This window comes from Coloeus monedula (assembly GCF_965178545.1).
Source record: "Coloeus monedula genome assembly, chromosome: 16".
NCBI lineage: Eukaryota > Metazoa > Chordata > Aves > Passeriformes > Corvidae > Coloeus > Coloeus monedula.
The window spans coordinates 13,761,206-13,777,197 of NC_138796.1; the positions used below are offsets into that span (position 1 = coordinate 13,761,206).

Here is a 15,992-nt window from a genome sequence, read left to right on the forward strand (position 1 = left end):
ATTTCTCAGAAGTGATGATCTGTTGCTGGCAACATCTGGTTAGTGCAGCACAGAGGCATGGCCTCGTCGTTCATATAAATTCAGGCAAAATAGGAGGAAAAAACATTGCTCTGTAGCAGGACTCTGAAGGATGTGCAGAGTGCCTGTCAATGGCACTCCAGGCAAAACACCTCACTTGCTTTTTCCATGGTAGTGAAATGATGAAAGAAATAATTATTTCACTGCAAAACATGAAAAGGTGACAGCTGAAATGCACTTATTAAACCTTGATAAACCCACTTCCTGATCTCCATTTCCTAAAAGCATCCATCACATTTCTGCAAGCCCAGTGGAACCTGTCTAGGTGTCAGAAACAGTGTCAGCTCCTACAGACAGCCCTGGCATCAAAACATGCCCAGAGACAGATAGCTAAAGAGTATTTCCTCTAATAAGTGCATTTCCCAGAGAACTATTTACAGGCATGAGAAATAAAGCAACACCTTCTAGTGAGGATCTTCGTGATCATCCAGCTAGGACCTAGGAATAAAAGCTTTAGAAATAATCTAAAAAACCTGTGGACCATCCTGCTTAACCTAAGTTCACAGTACTTGGCAGAACAGCTGTCAGCAGAAAGGTTCTCACTCTCTCTTTATGTTCCTTCTTCCCTGGATTTTCAGTTAAGAGATAAGGGAGAAAATTCAGACAGATCATGACCAAAAAAACCCCAGGAAACTGAATTCATGCTTTAGATTTCTTTTTGAAGAAAACTTCCTGTAGCAAATAAAACTGCCTCTCACAAGAGGATGTGGTTCAGCAGCAGCAGACATGGAAAATCTTCCATTTGGAAATGCGTATTTTGCAGATCTGGATTGCAACACTTAGGGCCGGATGCATTCAGGACTTTCCTTGTTATCTTTTCCTCCTCTGCAGTCCTCTCTCACAGATGCAGGTTTTGGGGCGCAGAGCTGTCAGGGAAAATAAAGTGCAGCTTTAGGACTGTAGGCTAACAGTGAAACCAGTGAGTAAAACGAGGAAGAAAAATGCCCATTTCCCTTTCCACCCCAGAATGAAGCCGAGCTACTCTTTTCAGTGATGTTTCTTACATTGACAGTGAGTGCTGCCAGCTTTTTCACAGTCCCATGGAATTGCTTTCCTGTGCAATCTGCTCTGAATTCACTGTTGACACTCTCCTGAGTAGGAGGCTGGACCTCCCCCTGAGGTCTCCTCCAACCCAAATCATTCCACAAATGTGTGATCAACAATCTCTGTGGCTGATACCAGCCAGGACTACAGAGGGCAACAGGCCACCCTCAGCTGGTGACTTCAGAGGCTCTGTGTCCTTCATGCTGGAAAAGATGTGATGGCCATGGCAATGACAGCTGTTCTTTACTGGACAGGTCTGCTCTGGAACCCAGGATGTCATTCCAATGGGCACAGAGATGTCCAGGACACTTTTGACAAGGCTAGTGTTAAATATAATAACTCTCAAGCTGGTTTTTTACAGGCAATGGCATTTCAAATCCTTCTCCTACAGAACTGTTATTAAAAGCCATCAAATAATATCTGTAACACTTTCTAGAGAACTAATTGGAGAAAGTGTCATGCTCAGGAGAGAAAACCAATCATGAATATACCAGCTTGGCTGAGAATTTGAGATGTATTTAGGGAGCTATTCTGAGTAATTTACAATGAACGACTTTCCTCAGACTATAAATACAATCTACTCCTTCTCCTTGGGAAAAAAAAGAGAGGTTGTCTTTTTAATTATCACTTTGTAAGCAAAAAGACCAACCAGAAAGACAGTGGGAGGAACAGAGTCAACATGTTTTCCCCCTTGTTACACTCACTGTGATTCTGGGTTTGCTCAAGGAACATCAAGCAGCTGATTCTCAGACACATCTGCACCATCTCTAAAGCTGCTCAAAAGGCCAGTGGGGATGCAATGAGCCTATTATTCCAAAAGCTATCAATGAACCTGCACAATTAACAGCCACTTTCAATTTATCTTCAGCCAGTTTCTTTGCTGAGGATTTCTGCATTTGTGGTGCTGTAAGCCACAACCACATCATCCCCTTTCAGATTTAGGTACAGAGTAGAAACCCACCAGGTGATGAAATTTGCAGTTTGTCTTTCTGTGACAGTAAAAGTAGAGCAAAATATACATAAGACTCCCCACTTTTCCCAGTTTAAGTCCATAACAGTGCTCATTATCCACACTGTGCCTGCAGGAATTGAGCAGAAGAAAAGCCTGGAAGACAGAACTTACCCGGATCAGCCACAACTTGTTTCTTTTTGCTGTTGGTGACAATCTCATTTTCATTCATCATTCGTACATCCTGGTCCTCCACATGATTGCTGAAAAGATTGAGATCAGCACAACAGCCAAAATAATCAACATTGTGAAAAGTTATGAGAGTCATGGACAAGGTTACCAAAGAAGTGATGTCTGGAGTCCTGGAGGCTGAAGAGCTCCACAGCACAGCCACACTACACAGGATTATCCAGACAGGAAAGGCATTCTGTCCTCATCCACCTGAAGGATTTCTTGCCAGTTTTAATTAGTGGCATTCATTCAGCCACACATTCAAATATAAATATCATATTCACTCTACAATTTTCAAGCCTGCATACACAGCTTGAACCACAAACCAAAGTGAGATTTTAAATCAGAGCTGTACAAAGGGGGTATAAAAATCCTAGTATGGAACTTCCACACTGCTTTGTAATTCTGAAATAGCATTATTTGAAGCTTTTCTGAACTAAACAGAATTCATTTACTGTGACAAGTTTTGCTTGCAGGCTGCTGCAAAATTTTAACCATTTCTTTTTGGGAAAGAAGTAATAACTTCAAAGGTAAATTAAACTAAACTAATTACAGGGGAAAACGTGAGCTGAATTGAAAGGTAAGGAAAACATCACTAATAACATCTCCCTTCCACACAGACAAAACATTTGTGCCTTTGCAACAAAAGAAGTGTATTTTTCTTTCCTCTCCAAATACTGCACAAAATGGGTTTCTACTGAAGAAAAATGTAATGTCTCTCAAACTGTCAGAGTGAATCAGGAGAGCCAATACTGAAGTAACCCAAAACTTACACTATTGATGATAATATCAGACTCAAGTTCAGGTTCATAAAATACTGAACAGTGACATGTGAAACAGAATAGGCCAACATCACAAGCAATAATACCTAAAAGCTCCAGAGCATTTTTAAAATGAAGGGATATTATCCAGCATGTTTTCCATTGCTGCTGGAGTACCCTGTATTTTAGTAGGGTAGGCAGTGGAAAAAAAAAAGAGAAAAGATGATTGCAGACTAGGCTGGGAAGAAAGACCAAGAAAACTCCTGCAGAGAAGTCTGGACGAGGAGAGGCTCAGCATGTTCTCTACTGGAAAACAGACCATGCAGTGTTTGTGACCCCAAAAACTCCTCTTTAAAGTAGATCAAAGGATGTATGTCTTATAAATACGAGCAAAGGAAGTCATGTAAAAAAGATCTGTAATTACAGCTGGTGCTTCCCTGCTTCCAATAAAATAATTTTACTCATAGAAAGATCTGAAGCTGAGGAAAGTAAAGGTTGGTTTCCCCTCCTCCTCCTTTTTCTATCCCATTGAAAAATTTCTCAAAACTTTTATTTCCCCAAGGCATTCTCATTTCAGTAACTTTTTCACTTTGAGAAATTGTTCACCTCCAAATTTTACCATGACAACACAGCCACTCATACAAAAACATGAGTCTAACACAATACATCCAAACAATAACAATTTATTTAACCTCTGACAGCACCAGTGGCCAACAGCCAATGCTTTAGGGAAACACAAGAAAACAAACCCTGTAGGCAAAAGTGAACTTCTGTCTCTAATCAGGGCATCTTATATTCTTTCTGCTTATTTCTAAATGTTTGAATATTCTTCTGAATGGATCACACACCATTTTTGCCATATGAAACTTGCCCTTTTTTTTCCAAGTGATGCATGTGCAAGACATTCTATTTGTCAGCTGTCCAACATACAAGAAAGTATTCATTTCTATGAGCCTTCATTTTTTTCACTTTTCAATCCCATTTAAAATAAATTATTCTTTCAATCTTTACTTTCCTTGCCAGGGACTGTTTTTTAGACCCTACCAATCCAGACCTTCTAAATGTAAGAGCATTTTTCACTGCATTTCATCACATTCTCCATGAGATTGTCAGCTTAGTGGTTTCAAAGTGTCATTACCCCAAACGCAATTTATTTCTCATTTTAGAAGTTCATTATTTTAGACTGTTTATAAAATAGTAGAGTTCTGGCTCCTTAATTAGCATCTGTGTCAAATCAGAGGAGTTTATTTTCTTTAATTTTGAAGCTTGTTTTTTTCATTAACTTTCTGTTTTTTCCCCCTCTATGGAATATCATTGAGATTTATTAATCCTCCTCTGTGGAAGCCAAACTTTTTTATTTTGTGTTTACAGGCTTTCATGAAAACATATATAATACACATCAGGAATGCCAGGAAGTGCTAAAAGATGCTTGCAAACAACGCTGGTAATTTGGTCCTCATATCTAAAAACCTACTTATTCCTCATCAAGTGAGGCCAAGGATGCTCTGGAAGGGGATTTTTCCTCAGCAATACACACATTGCTGGCATCAGTCACATAGAAGCAGCTTTTAAAGCCAAGATTCTTTGTCCCAGCCAAGATCCTCTCACGTACCTGATAACAGTTCTCCTCTCCTGATGGCAAACCCTCTCATCATCCGTGAAGAGGATGGTGTGGTAGGGGACCACGGGATCGCACGTGGGGAGGATGCCTGACACCACATGGCTCACCATGTCCAGAATCCCATTGTACACAAGCAAATCATCTACCAGAAGCTAAAAATATTGAAGAAATCAACAAAAAATCCATCTAGAAATCAGGTCTTGCTTTCAGCAGCTGTCTCTAGCAATTAAGTAGAAAGCATTTTGCCCTGTTTGTTTCCCAAGTCCGGTTATTAATTTAGCTTTTGTTCCTTAAAACTTCCATTTCTCTCTATTTGCTGCTGGAGTTGGATTTTTTTTTTCCCTCCCCAACTTTTTTATCTTCTCACTGATGTTTTTTAATGCAGCTTTCAAGTAGGCAATTAAAAATGTATTTCATGTTTTACATAATTGCCATTCTATTCATTGCAGTGAATCACTCTTAAATCTAGGAATTAATGAATCTCACCTCACTTCAGCTGTCTAAAACTTGGGTTTGTAGTTCAAACTAGTCCTCCAGGCCTACTCTACAGTCAGTGGAAAAAGAGAAGTGTTATCCTGTCTTAAGACAATTATCTAAGAAAAAAATCAGATAAAGTTTTCTTTCCCTGGACAAAAAAAAAGGGAGGACAGATGACAGGCATAGATTAGTCATTTTAATACTGAATGCAGAGTTAAATGAGATGAATCCCATCCTTTGAGATCACATGGAATGGCACTGTAATGTAATGTAAACTGTGAGAACACGTACAGAAATGGAGCTGGCTGACGCACCAGGACATACAAAATGCACAGGAAAATGACTTACACCAAACTCTTTCACACCCCTCTGAGGCGTCTTGGCATAATTCCATAACTTGATCATTGACACCGTAGTAGGTACATCAAAAATGACATATACCCTATTCACCTGTAAAAGAGAATTCATTTACATTTAACAGCACAAATTCCCAAAAGAAATTAAATTCTCATGCATGTTACATCAAAAGAGGTTCATGTTTAAAGAGATATAGCTGGAGGAGAGGTAACTGATGTTGAGGATGGAAGTTCAGCTATCATCCCTGCTGTAATTCCCAGGTGTTGGCTCTACCCCACAGCTGTGCTCTCAAAAGTACAGAAGATGAGATCTAGACTGTCCTCATCATCCTAGACTGCCTGGAAACTGGAAGAGGGGGAGAGAGACACTTTTAATGAGTATTTCATAAACCAAATACAGACGTGTCCTTAAGGATAAGACAAGCTGGTGCCTCTTCTGTTCTGTTCTATTCTGAATGGAGCCTGAAAGAAAGATGGAGAGACACCATCTACAAGGGTCTGGAGTGCCAGGACAAGGGGGAATGGCTTCCCAATGCCAGAGGGCAGGGTTAGATGGGATACTGGGAGGGAACTGTCCCCTGAGAGGGTGGGGAGGCCCTGGGCACAGGGTGCCCAGGGAAGCTGTGGCTGCCCCTGGAAGCATCCAAGGCCAGGTTGGACAGGACTGGGAACAACCTGGTCTAGTGGAAGGGGTCCCTGCCCATGGCAGGGGGTGGCACTGGATGGGCTTTAAGGCCCCTTCCAACCCAAACCAGTCTGTGAGTCAATGATTTTATGATATTCTATTCCATTTCTTTCTACCAAATACGAATGCAATCCACCTTCCTATTGGCAAGACTAAAATTTCCCCTGTATGCTTTAAAGCCATTGCAGAAATGTTGCAATTTCTGTGTGTTATACTACCAGGAATTTAGAGACAATCCTCCAGATGCTTCCTAAACAATTACTGCTTGAGGTATTATTCATTTGCCTTGCAGTGACGTTAATGTCAAGATGTTAAGACCAAAGATTAGGCTGCAGGAAACCAATCTTGCCTGTTACAGTTAATTCTATGCTTTTCCTTTCATGAGCCACTATATCAACTTTGGATCAACATAGCTTAAGCTTCATCTTTAGCATCCTCTGAAGTTTTAATCCTTTGATGTACTAGAGAAGATACTGTAGCTTATATTAAATCATTATGCTGGGGTTTTTTAACTGAAGAAAGAAAGGTAGAGTGGATCAATAGAAATGTTTGCATCTGTGATTTTCCACGAGACAACTGGGGCATTGTCTCCAACAACAACTGTTAGTCCCACAGCAAATTATATATTTGATTGAAAATCCATTCAAACAAAAAAATAAAATGACAGTAACAGGGGAACAAATAATTCAAATTCTGCTTATGTAAGTAAAGAATTTGAAAAACAGGGAATCACTTTTAGAATGAAAAAGGAAAAGGCATCTAGGAAGGAAAAGAAAGGCCATAATATCAATTCCCTTCAAGTTTTTGAACCTCCAACACATCAAAGAGCTACTGCAGCTTTCCAAGCAGCCTGCACTGAGGATGGGAGTGTTCACCAGCCCTGCTTCAGCAGCCCAGCTCCAGAGGCTGAGCATCAATAGGCTGATTGCCTCATCCAGCACCTCCTGGCTGAACAACCATCCCAGGGAAGATGGAGGAGGGAAAAGTACTCTGTGGATCTTACAAAGGTGTAATTTGTTACAGTTCAAGGACAGAAAACGCCATTAAATTGCTTCTGTCTCCTGCATTTCACATTATCAATTTACCCTTTAATGCTGGTATTTTGTGCTCTTCTGCAGTACTTTGGTGTCAGGCAGAACAACACAAAGCAGTGGCTGCACCTCTGAGAGAACTCCAAGGCCTGTTATTTTCCTTTTTCCCAAGTGAAACAGCCTCTGCAAGCATGTCTTTTGTAAGGACATGAGTACACTCAGATGGCTGTCAAATCAATCAGTCATCCTGTTACAATGGATATCTGAGCATCCCATCCAATTGCCAGGATTCAAGATATGGGATCTACACAGTAGGAGCCTCAAGCATTACACAGACTTTCCACTTTCCTAGGAAATGCAAGTGGTCACTATTCTCAAGTATATCTAAAAGCTTTACCTTAATTATAGCCCTGCATTACAACACATAATGATATAAATTAACAATTCCTGGCTTTTAATATTCTAATTAATAACTGCAACATATGGAGCCACGATTTTTCCAACACATAAGTGATAACTTACCACATGTCAGGTTTATACTTCATTTTCTTTTCAAATCCATTCTCTTATAGGAAATAAAAAACACCTTAATTATGTCCATTACAGGCCCCTAAAAAATGTCCTTTCCCAAAACAACATCAGAACTCATCTAAGTTTATCTACTTTTCCTGTTTAGATTTTTGATATCCCATCTATTAAACATGGAACTTCTAAAAGGGCTGAATCACTTGTGGCCTTAGGACATGAAATGCTAAGTCTGCCATCCCTAATCTATAAATTTGAATTCAACACAGATAATGAGATTAAAAAAGAATTTCTCACTGCTGGAAAAACATTCATTGCATTTTGTAGAAATGAACTTAAAAGCACCAGAAAAGTGTTTATTGCACAGAAATCCTTCATCAGTATCGTCGTCACAGTAACTCAAAAACCATCTCTGGAAAATCTTCTGCTGTTGCCCCATGGAGACAGGAGATTACAAACCTGGGAAACCTCCATTGCTGCTGCCTGTGCAGTGCAGAGAGGCTGCACCAAAAACAACTTCTAAAAAGCAGTGATTTAGCATCACTTACTAATATCAAATTTAGCTACAAATTATATATGCTTCCCCCTTCCTCCATGCTTCCAGTTCCATCCACACACATCACTAAAACAGAATGAAAAGGGAAAATGTACCAAACCAGGAAGAACTGGTGCCAGCCACATGTGTCTGCCATCAGTGGTGTCATTTACTCTGTCAATCAGTTTGTCTGGAGTCCGGATGTCTCCAGATACATCATCTAAAATGTTGACACTATCTGGAAAAGCAGCAATATCTGAAAAAAAACTTTAAGCATAAATAACCCAAAAAGGGATATTTCAGAAACATCATATTTAAAACTTTATGCTCTTCCCAACTCCATGAATGAGTTTCCACCACTACAGCAGTACTCCCAGGATTTCACAGCTGAGGAACTTGGGGGCACATTTTTAAAAGCAGGACAACCCTTAGATATTCTGGCATTCAAATTTATTTTTAAAATAGGAAACAAGTAACTAATTGCATTTAATTTATTCTCAAATATGTACTTATGACTTCATCAGTAAAGTTCCATTATCAGTAATAGGCAATTCCCAGCTTTTTGGTGACAAAGTCCCATATTTTTACCATAAACTTGTGAAAATTCATCATATAAAACCTATCTCAAGAAGAGTGTCTTTGCAGGAGGCAGTCATCACTCAGACTAGGTTTTGCTTGAGTTTCTCAAGGTTTGTGGTAAAAATCAGTAACTGTGTAATAAAACCTTTTTTCACTTCTTTGAGAGGGAAAGATTAAACCTCCATTGAACAGACAACCAGATTTTCTCTGTAAGAGAACATTTACATTTAAAACATATATGAATGTTAAAGACATGCAAAGAAACGTGGAGATGAATGACACTGTCTTCAGAATTATGAATCCTGAGCAATCCAGTTTGAGGGACATTAATTGCCCCTTGTCCTGCTATCTAAAGTCTGTAAGAGTTTATAAAGAATTTAAGGAATGACACAGCAATGCCTCAAGTGTTTAAGAAAAGCTTGCTCCAGATTCAGTAGTGAATTATCACATTAAATACTGCACTAAGACAAATATGCTCTTTTAGGATCCTAATACATCCCATACACAGCTGCACAGGCAGAACAAGTGATCATTCAAAACGAGCTGAGGTTTCTTTATCTGGCATTGTTTTGTACTGTAGAGCTGTACCAGGTAAGTTAAAAATCCCTGATTCTTAAAGACAATTTGTTACCACTTTTCAATTTCAAAATGCTTCTTGTCCATTGCAAATGTTTCAAGTTCAGGGTGTATCATACAAATCAAAACAGTACTTGGGAAAAAGCCTTTATTCCACTGAATTCCCTATTTATCAGGCAGTGAGGATCCTTAGAGACAAACAATTCCTGCAGCATTTGTGCTATTTATTCTTTCCAGGGGGCTAAGAATGTTCCTTTCCATGTACCTGAACTATGGGAGTTGTATGTTGGGGTATGAAGCTTTCAGCTCCTAAAAGACTTTAGCTGGTACAGAGCACCAAGTGTAACCCTGATGAACATCAATCTTCCAAACATGCTCTTCATTCCCTGCAAGAGTCAATAAATGCTGCCTTTGTAATACAAAAACAAAAGGGGGGACCTGATGAGATTGACAGCCAGACTGACAGTCTCACAGAATCACCCCTGAAACCAGGCAGAATTTACCTGTGAGAATATGACAGTGAAATTTTGCAGCTTCAGTGAAACCCACAGAGAAGGCCAAGAAGATAATCAATGAGAGAAGATGTTCTGAACACCAGGAGAGGGTGTTCTTGTTATGGGACATTGAGAGTGTACAAGGAAGAACTCGTGGATAGTGTGTAGCAGTTATACCTTTGCTTGCATAGCTGATTGTTTACTGCCTGAATGGCCATTGTTTGTTAGCCTTGTCATTGTTTGCTAAGCAGCCAATCTCAATAGGCTACAGCCATTGTGAAGAGGTGTAAGAAAAGCAGTAGAGAAAATAAAAAATCTTTCTACCTCTCTTGACTATAGATTATGACTAGTGTGGCTTTTATGTCTGCCTCGACAAAGCCACAATGGGAGTTGTATGTTGGGGTATGAAGCTTTCAGCTCCTAAAAGACTTTAGCTGGTACAGAGCACCAAGTATAACCTTGATGAACATCAATCTTCCAAACATGCTCTTCATTCCCTCTGTTGGATATCCAGGGAACACTGAATCAAATTCAAACTCTCAGCCCTGATCTTCATGACTGCATTGGGTGTCTAGAACAGCCTAAATCTCCAGAACGAGAGTTATGAAAAATTTCTTTCTTGAGGCACAGTGAAAGATTCCATAAAAAGAAAAAGCACGGAACTCAATTAATTTATAGCTCAGCAAACTTTCTGGTCTTTCCACACCACAGAAGAAATAAATGTCAAGAGCAGAAAATACCACGCCCTTCTTAAGCCTTCCCTTCTCTAACCTTGTCCTGCTTTGTTGGTGCATCCCATTCAGAGAAGAAATGTTCTGGAAGTATATAGAATCCATAAAAACATATGGAAACAAGGTTCATTGCCCAAAGACAGAGAAATAGAAGCAGAGTTAATCACACAGGACCTGACAATCTGGAAGGGATGCCCTGTGACAAATGCCTGTGCATCAACAGGGCCAGAGGGGCTTGGTGTGCAAAGGATACTGTTTTCAGTCAGTAAGATTTGCTCTCCATGTTCATCGAATAACTCCAGTCCATTTAAACCAATGTAGTAGGGATCACCCCAACTCGTCAGGAGCTGAAACTGGAAAATAACTATAAAAAGCAGAATGCTATTAAGGAAAATATCAATACAGAAGCTTTGTCCTAACAGACAATTTAATCTGCAGTTTGAAAAATAATTGTGCAGCCCATGATGTCAGATGCTCTTATTTGCAGTTCAGGAGAAAAAGCTACCAGGGTATCTGAAAACAGGCCACAGATTCATATCTTATGTTTCATTGATTCATTCTTAAGCTGTACTTTATGGAAGCCTCTCTCATATTCTTGGTAGCTTGTTAACACCTTAAAGCACCAGAAATTATTGGATTCAAAAAGCTCAGGACTCCTAAGCTTTTGGTATGTAACTCTGAAATACTCTTTATGACAAGGAAGATGACAGGGAAGGATACAACCACAGGGCATTAATGGTGCTTCATAGTCCATACTGGCTTGTTCCAGTGTCCTTGAAGAAGTCCTGCCAAAAAAACCCATGGCAAACCAGGTTTTTTATGTACCCTTGGCTCATTCAGAAAAGAAGATAACAAATCCATAGAAACAAACCTCCACAAATACCACCCTAACCACTCTACCTGTGATTATGGACCAGACCACCCTCAGACCTCACTAAAATCTGGTTATAGTTAAAACCCAGTGAAACTCTGCTCTAAGTGCTCCATGTTTTCATCCAGGAGCCTCACACAGTCACCTTCCACAGGGAATGTGAAATAACACTAAAACAGTGAAGAGAAATTGTTTGGTTCAGACAACAAAGACATCCTACTTTACCTCCTGTGTACTTTAGGAGCTGGCTGGGGTTGTAGATGGTCAAGAAAGAGAATTTCTTGGGCAAAGTCAAAGTGGCAGTTGCCTGGTCCCTTGCGGATAAGGAAGCCCTCCAGGGGGGAGATGCTGTGCCCATCCAGCATCACATGGACCACCTTAGCCTGGTTTAAAAGAACAAAACAAAACATGACATGACATTACTTAAAATAGATTGCCAACCATTCCATTCACTTCAGTGACTGAAATAATTTCATTTGTTTAGCTGTACTTACTTCATTCCTCTATAGCATGACTTCCTTTGGAAAAAGAAAGCCTAACCCAGCAGATACCAGTTGCAATCCATAGTGTCCATGTCATCACTGACATTGATGGGGATGGGAGAGGTGAGGATTTGAGGGGGAAAATACTGAAAAAAAGTACTGACAGATCCTTCCATTACTGCATGTCATAGATCTCAGGAAACTGAAGCTTCCCTTCTTCACAGGGAGGGTGGTCAAGCATTGGCACAGGCTGTCCAGGGAAGTGGTGGAGATCCCACCTCTGGAGGGATTTAAAAGAGGTGTAGGAGAGGTACCTGGGGACATGGGTTAGTGCTGGCCTTGGCAGTGTGAGGTTTACAGTTTGACATGATCACCTTACAGGTCTTTCCCAACCTAAACAATTCTGATTCCTGAGCCTGCAGCAATATTTACACACATTAAGAGAGGGGGAAGCCTCAGCTTTCAAGTCAGCCCATGTCACAAAGGAGATTTGAGGAGACATCATGCACATGAATGCTCTGCTAAGGCAGCTGTGATTGCCCAGCTCTGGCTGAGGGCACCCTTCCAGAAATCCCACAGCCTGGTGCTCTCTCCAGAGCAGACTTTGGTGTCTCTGTTGCATTTACAGAAGCCTGTAATTCAGCAGTTCTATTTATCTTTGTGGCAGGTGGCACTTGGATTTCTCCAGGATCATGCAAACACATCTGCCAAGCAGTGCTGTGTGTAATCTAAGGGCATATGAATAAAGAAAAGGTACCTGTACCAGACAGAGGCAATTGAGCTGTGGCCACCTCAGAGATGTGAGCACACCTTATCCAGCCTCTGAAGATTAAAATGAATAGTTCAAGCACATTTATGCAGATGAGGCCGGAGTCCTGGCACCTTCACCCTCCCCCAGCTCCATATGGAGCTGCATCCATGATCCCAGGCACAGAACAATTCATCACTGCACCTTGCTCTCTAATACATTAAATATAACTTAATGTTCATCACAAGCAGCATCTTTCACTAAGTACCAGTTTGTACTAGACTAGAGGAGAGGCTCAGTTCATTTCCATGAAGATTAATTAGGAGGGAACGTTTGTAGGACTACCAAGTGTGGAGAAATAACTATTTCTGGCTTCATCTTTAATACACTTGGGATTGAAGAAAGGAAATATCTTTTTCATATGAGAACTCTTCTGCATGCTGCTTTCCAGCTGAATAAGTCTGCCAGGCTAAGGAGAGGAAGTGAGAAATCCACTGAAATACACTTTCCTAAACGGAAACTCATAGTGAATGGGAAGTCTGGAGAGTCAGAGATGAAATCTTACCTATTATACCACAGCTGCTTATATTTATGTGCCCTTTACAGCCCTCATTTCTAAGTAATTCTCATCATCTGAGGAGGCACTCAGCCGTCACATATTGCATTTTACAAATCGCATAACAAAGCTCTCACAAGGTGATTTTTCACAGAGCTGCAAATAGCACCCGAGTCTTCATTCTGACAGTCACTGCCATTACCCTCTCACACTAAGCTGTGAATAGAATCCCCCAGCCTGCAGCTGCCTAACAAATCATTCCATCTCACACCCAGGGACTGCTCCCTAGAAGGAGCAGCAATACTTCAAGAGACAGATGTCAGGATGCCCTGGGTTTACAGCCTAAAACCCCCTTTCCTGTGGCCCAGCAGACCTTGCATCTTTTGTTTTCCAAATAATTTATTTTATCCTTCTACAAGACTGCAGGTATGGGCTCCTCCTTTAGATGGTACCCACTAACCCTTATGGGACTTCCAGTATTCATGCAGGTAGACACCTGTATCAGAATCACTTTTTTTTTTTCCTACCTAGACAAGTAAACTGCTGGAAATACACATTTCTTCCTTTTTTTCTTGGTTTGGCCTCCAGAGACTAAATTCCATGTTAGATTTTAGAGATTTAACAAGCACTGCTCAGCAACAACTAAAATATCAGTTAAATTACCAACATTATTTTCACCCTAAATCTAAAACACAGCTCCTGGGAAGAAAATTAACTCTATCCCAGCCAAAACCAGGACATAAATGTCATTAAAAGGGAGTATATTTAGGTGGTAATGCTCAAAATGCTCCAGAACCCTCCTGTGTGTCAAATGTGCTGGGCTAATGCGATGGAGCAAAAAATCAGGGGCCCTGTGTTAAAATCTCTGAGTCAGCTGGGATTAATTGAAAGATCTTATGCTCTGGCCCTCTGGAAGTCTTTAGCACCACCAACCCCCATGCTGATATTAAAGGATGCCAGGCAGTGTTCATACTACAGCAATTCTTGGAAGGTAAATTGACATAAAGACACAGTCAGGCAACTTTGCCACTGTCATGCCCAATCCCATGGATGATCCAGGCCTCCAACTTCAGTTCTAGAGGTCTTTCCAGAACTTTGCTGATCCTTTTTGTCCTGTCTCTCTCCAGTTTAATATGTGCCAACACTTTTATTCTTATTTATTGGCTGAATTTGGACTTCAAGAATGCAACAGTTGGTTTTGGCATGGAAAATCTGGGAACAAGTGGATTCCTAAACTTTCTGTGCAATGAACAGCAATCTCTGGTTCACCATCATTATCGTTATCATTAAGTGTTATCATTACATGCGTAAGTACAGCAGGGAAAGGAGGGACAGCCAAACTCAGAGTGAAAAGGTGTAAAATTATCTCCATCAGGTGTCAATTGTCAATTCCAACAATTCATCATGAAAAAAATATAAACCAGGCAATCTGCAAAAAGAGGAGAGGATTTAAATTATACAATTTTAGCTAAATTATTTTAGCCAAACTGCTTGAAGGCGGCAAGTTTCCCTAATAAATGTCAAAATTTCAAAAGACTCTTCCTGGAAAAGGCAGTACTGAGTGAGCTTCTGAACCTGAACTAAACAGAATTCCTTTGGAAAAGTTTCCCTCATATCACTCCCTGCATTTCAGGAAATACAGAATCATATGGCAGATCTACATACAAGATATTGAGAGGATACCACTTCAGAATCATATATCCTGAAAATAATATGTACTACTGCATGTGTCTCCCAGAAAAATCAGCTGTGAAGATTTCTTTAAACCATCTCTGGCTTTTTTTTTTTTTTTTTTTTTAATATCTGCTGTTTGTGGAGACAGGAATGCATTATACCTGCCACAAAATTCAGACTCAGACAATCTAGAAAGATTTATGATGTTCCATTAAGGCAGCTATATTCATTCATCACAGCACCAATTTTCCAATGCACTGCTGTATATTTTTGCTGGCAGTGCTCCTTTTCTTTTACTTACCCCTCTGTAGGTATCCTCTGGAGATTTATTGTAGTTCCAAAAGCGAAGCCCTGCAATACTTTCAGTTTTATCAAAATGGATTGTGAGCAGATGATCTTCTCCAAAAGAGAAGGGAATGAGCCACATATGGTCATCCTCCACTGTGATATTAGTGCCATCTATTAACCTACAAAGAGAAAAGTCCATTAGCTGCACAAAGGGAAAAGCTGGCTTCTCTCATGAAAAGCAGGGACTTTCCTAAGGTTCATTTCAATCTAGATGCCACTTTCAGCTTCCAGGGCTTCATGTGCCCTTGTGCATGCAATTAAAAAGCACGGTAAACATCAAAACAACATGCAAGTATTGAACTAAAGACAGTGGGGGGAGAAAAAAACAGTATTTTTTTAGTTGGGCCTGCTTAAGGAAAAACAGCAAAATCCTTAGGTTTTCCCTGTGTGAACAGGGATGGGCAAAGGAAAGCTCAACTGCCTTTGTAGCAAAGTGGATGAAGGCAAAACTCTAAGCCCAGCCACAATATAATTTATTAATCCAGCTCCATGCCCAAAGCAGTGTATCTGGCACCCTGCAGGGGGTTTCTATGCCAACACAACTCTACTGGATCCGAGGAGGAACCGGATGGCAGCTGGATAACCCTGAGCAGGAGCAGGGTTTGCTCACATCCTTCATGGACACAATTAGGCACATCCC

The 15,992-nt window shown here is 40.4% G+C and overlaps 1 protein-coding gene across 1 annotated transcript in view; it reads right to left on the reverse strand.

Moving 5' to 3' along the window:
* Positions 1-867: 867 nt before the first annotated feature.
* KATNIP (katanin interacting protein) overlaps positions 868-15,992 on the reverse strand; it is a 56,474-nt gene continuing 41,349 nt past the window's right edge. Inside the window, exons 19-27 of the mRNA XM_082292547.1 lie at positions 15,306-15,471; positions 11,770-11,927; positions 11,394-11,458; positions 10,927-11,037; positions 8,410-8,549; positions 5,510-5,611; positions 4,676-4,836; positions 2,246-2,334; positions 868-944 (exon numbers count right to left, since the gene is read on the reverse strand). Coding sequence (XP_082148673.1) covers positions 889-944; positions 2,246-2,334; positions 4,676-4,836; positions 5,510-5,611; positions 8,410-8,549; positions 10,927-11,037; positions 11,394-11,458; positions 11,770-11,927; positions 15,306-15,471 — 1,048 coding nt within the window. The 3' untranslated portion in view covers positions 868-888. The remainder of the gene's footprint in view (positions 945-2,245; positions 2,335-4,675; positions 4,837-5,509; positions 5,612-8,409; positions 8,550-10,926; positions 11,038-11,393; positions 11,459-11,769; positions 11,928-15,305; positions 15,472-15,992) is intronic.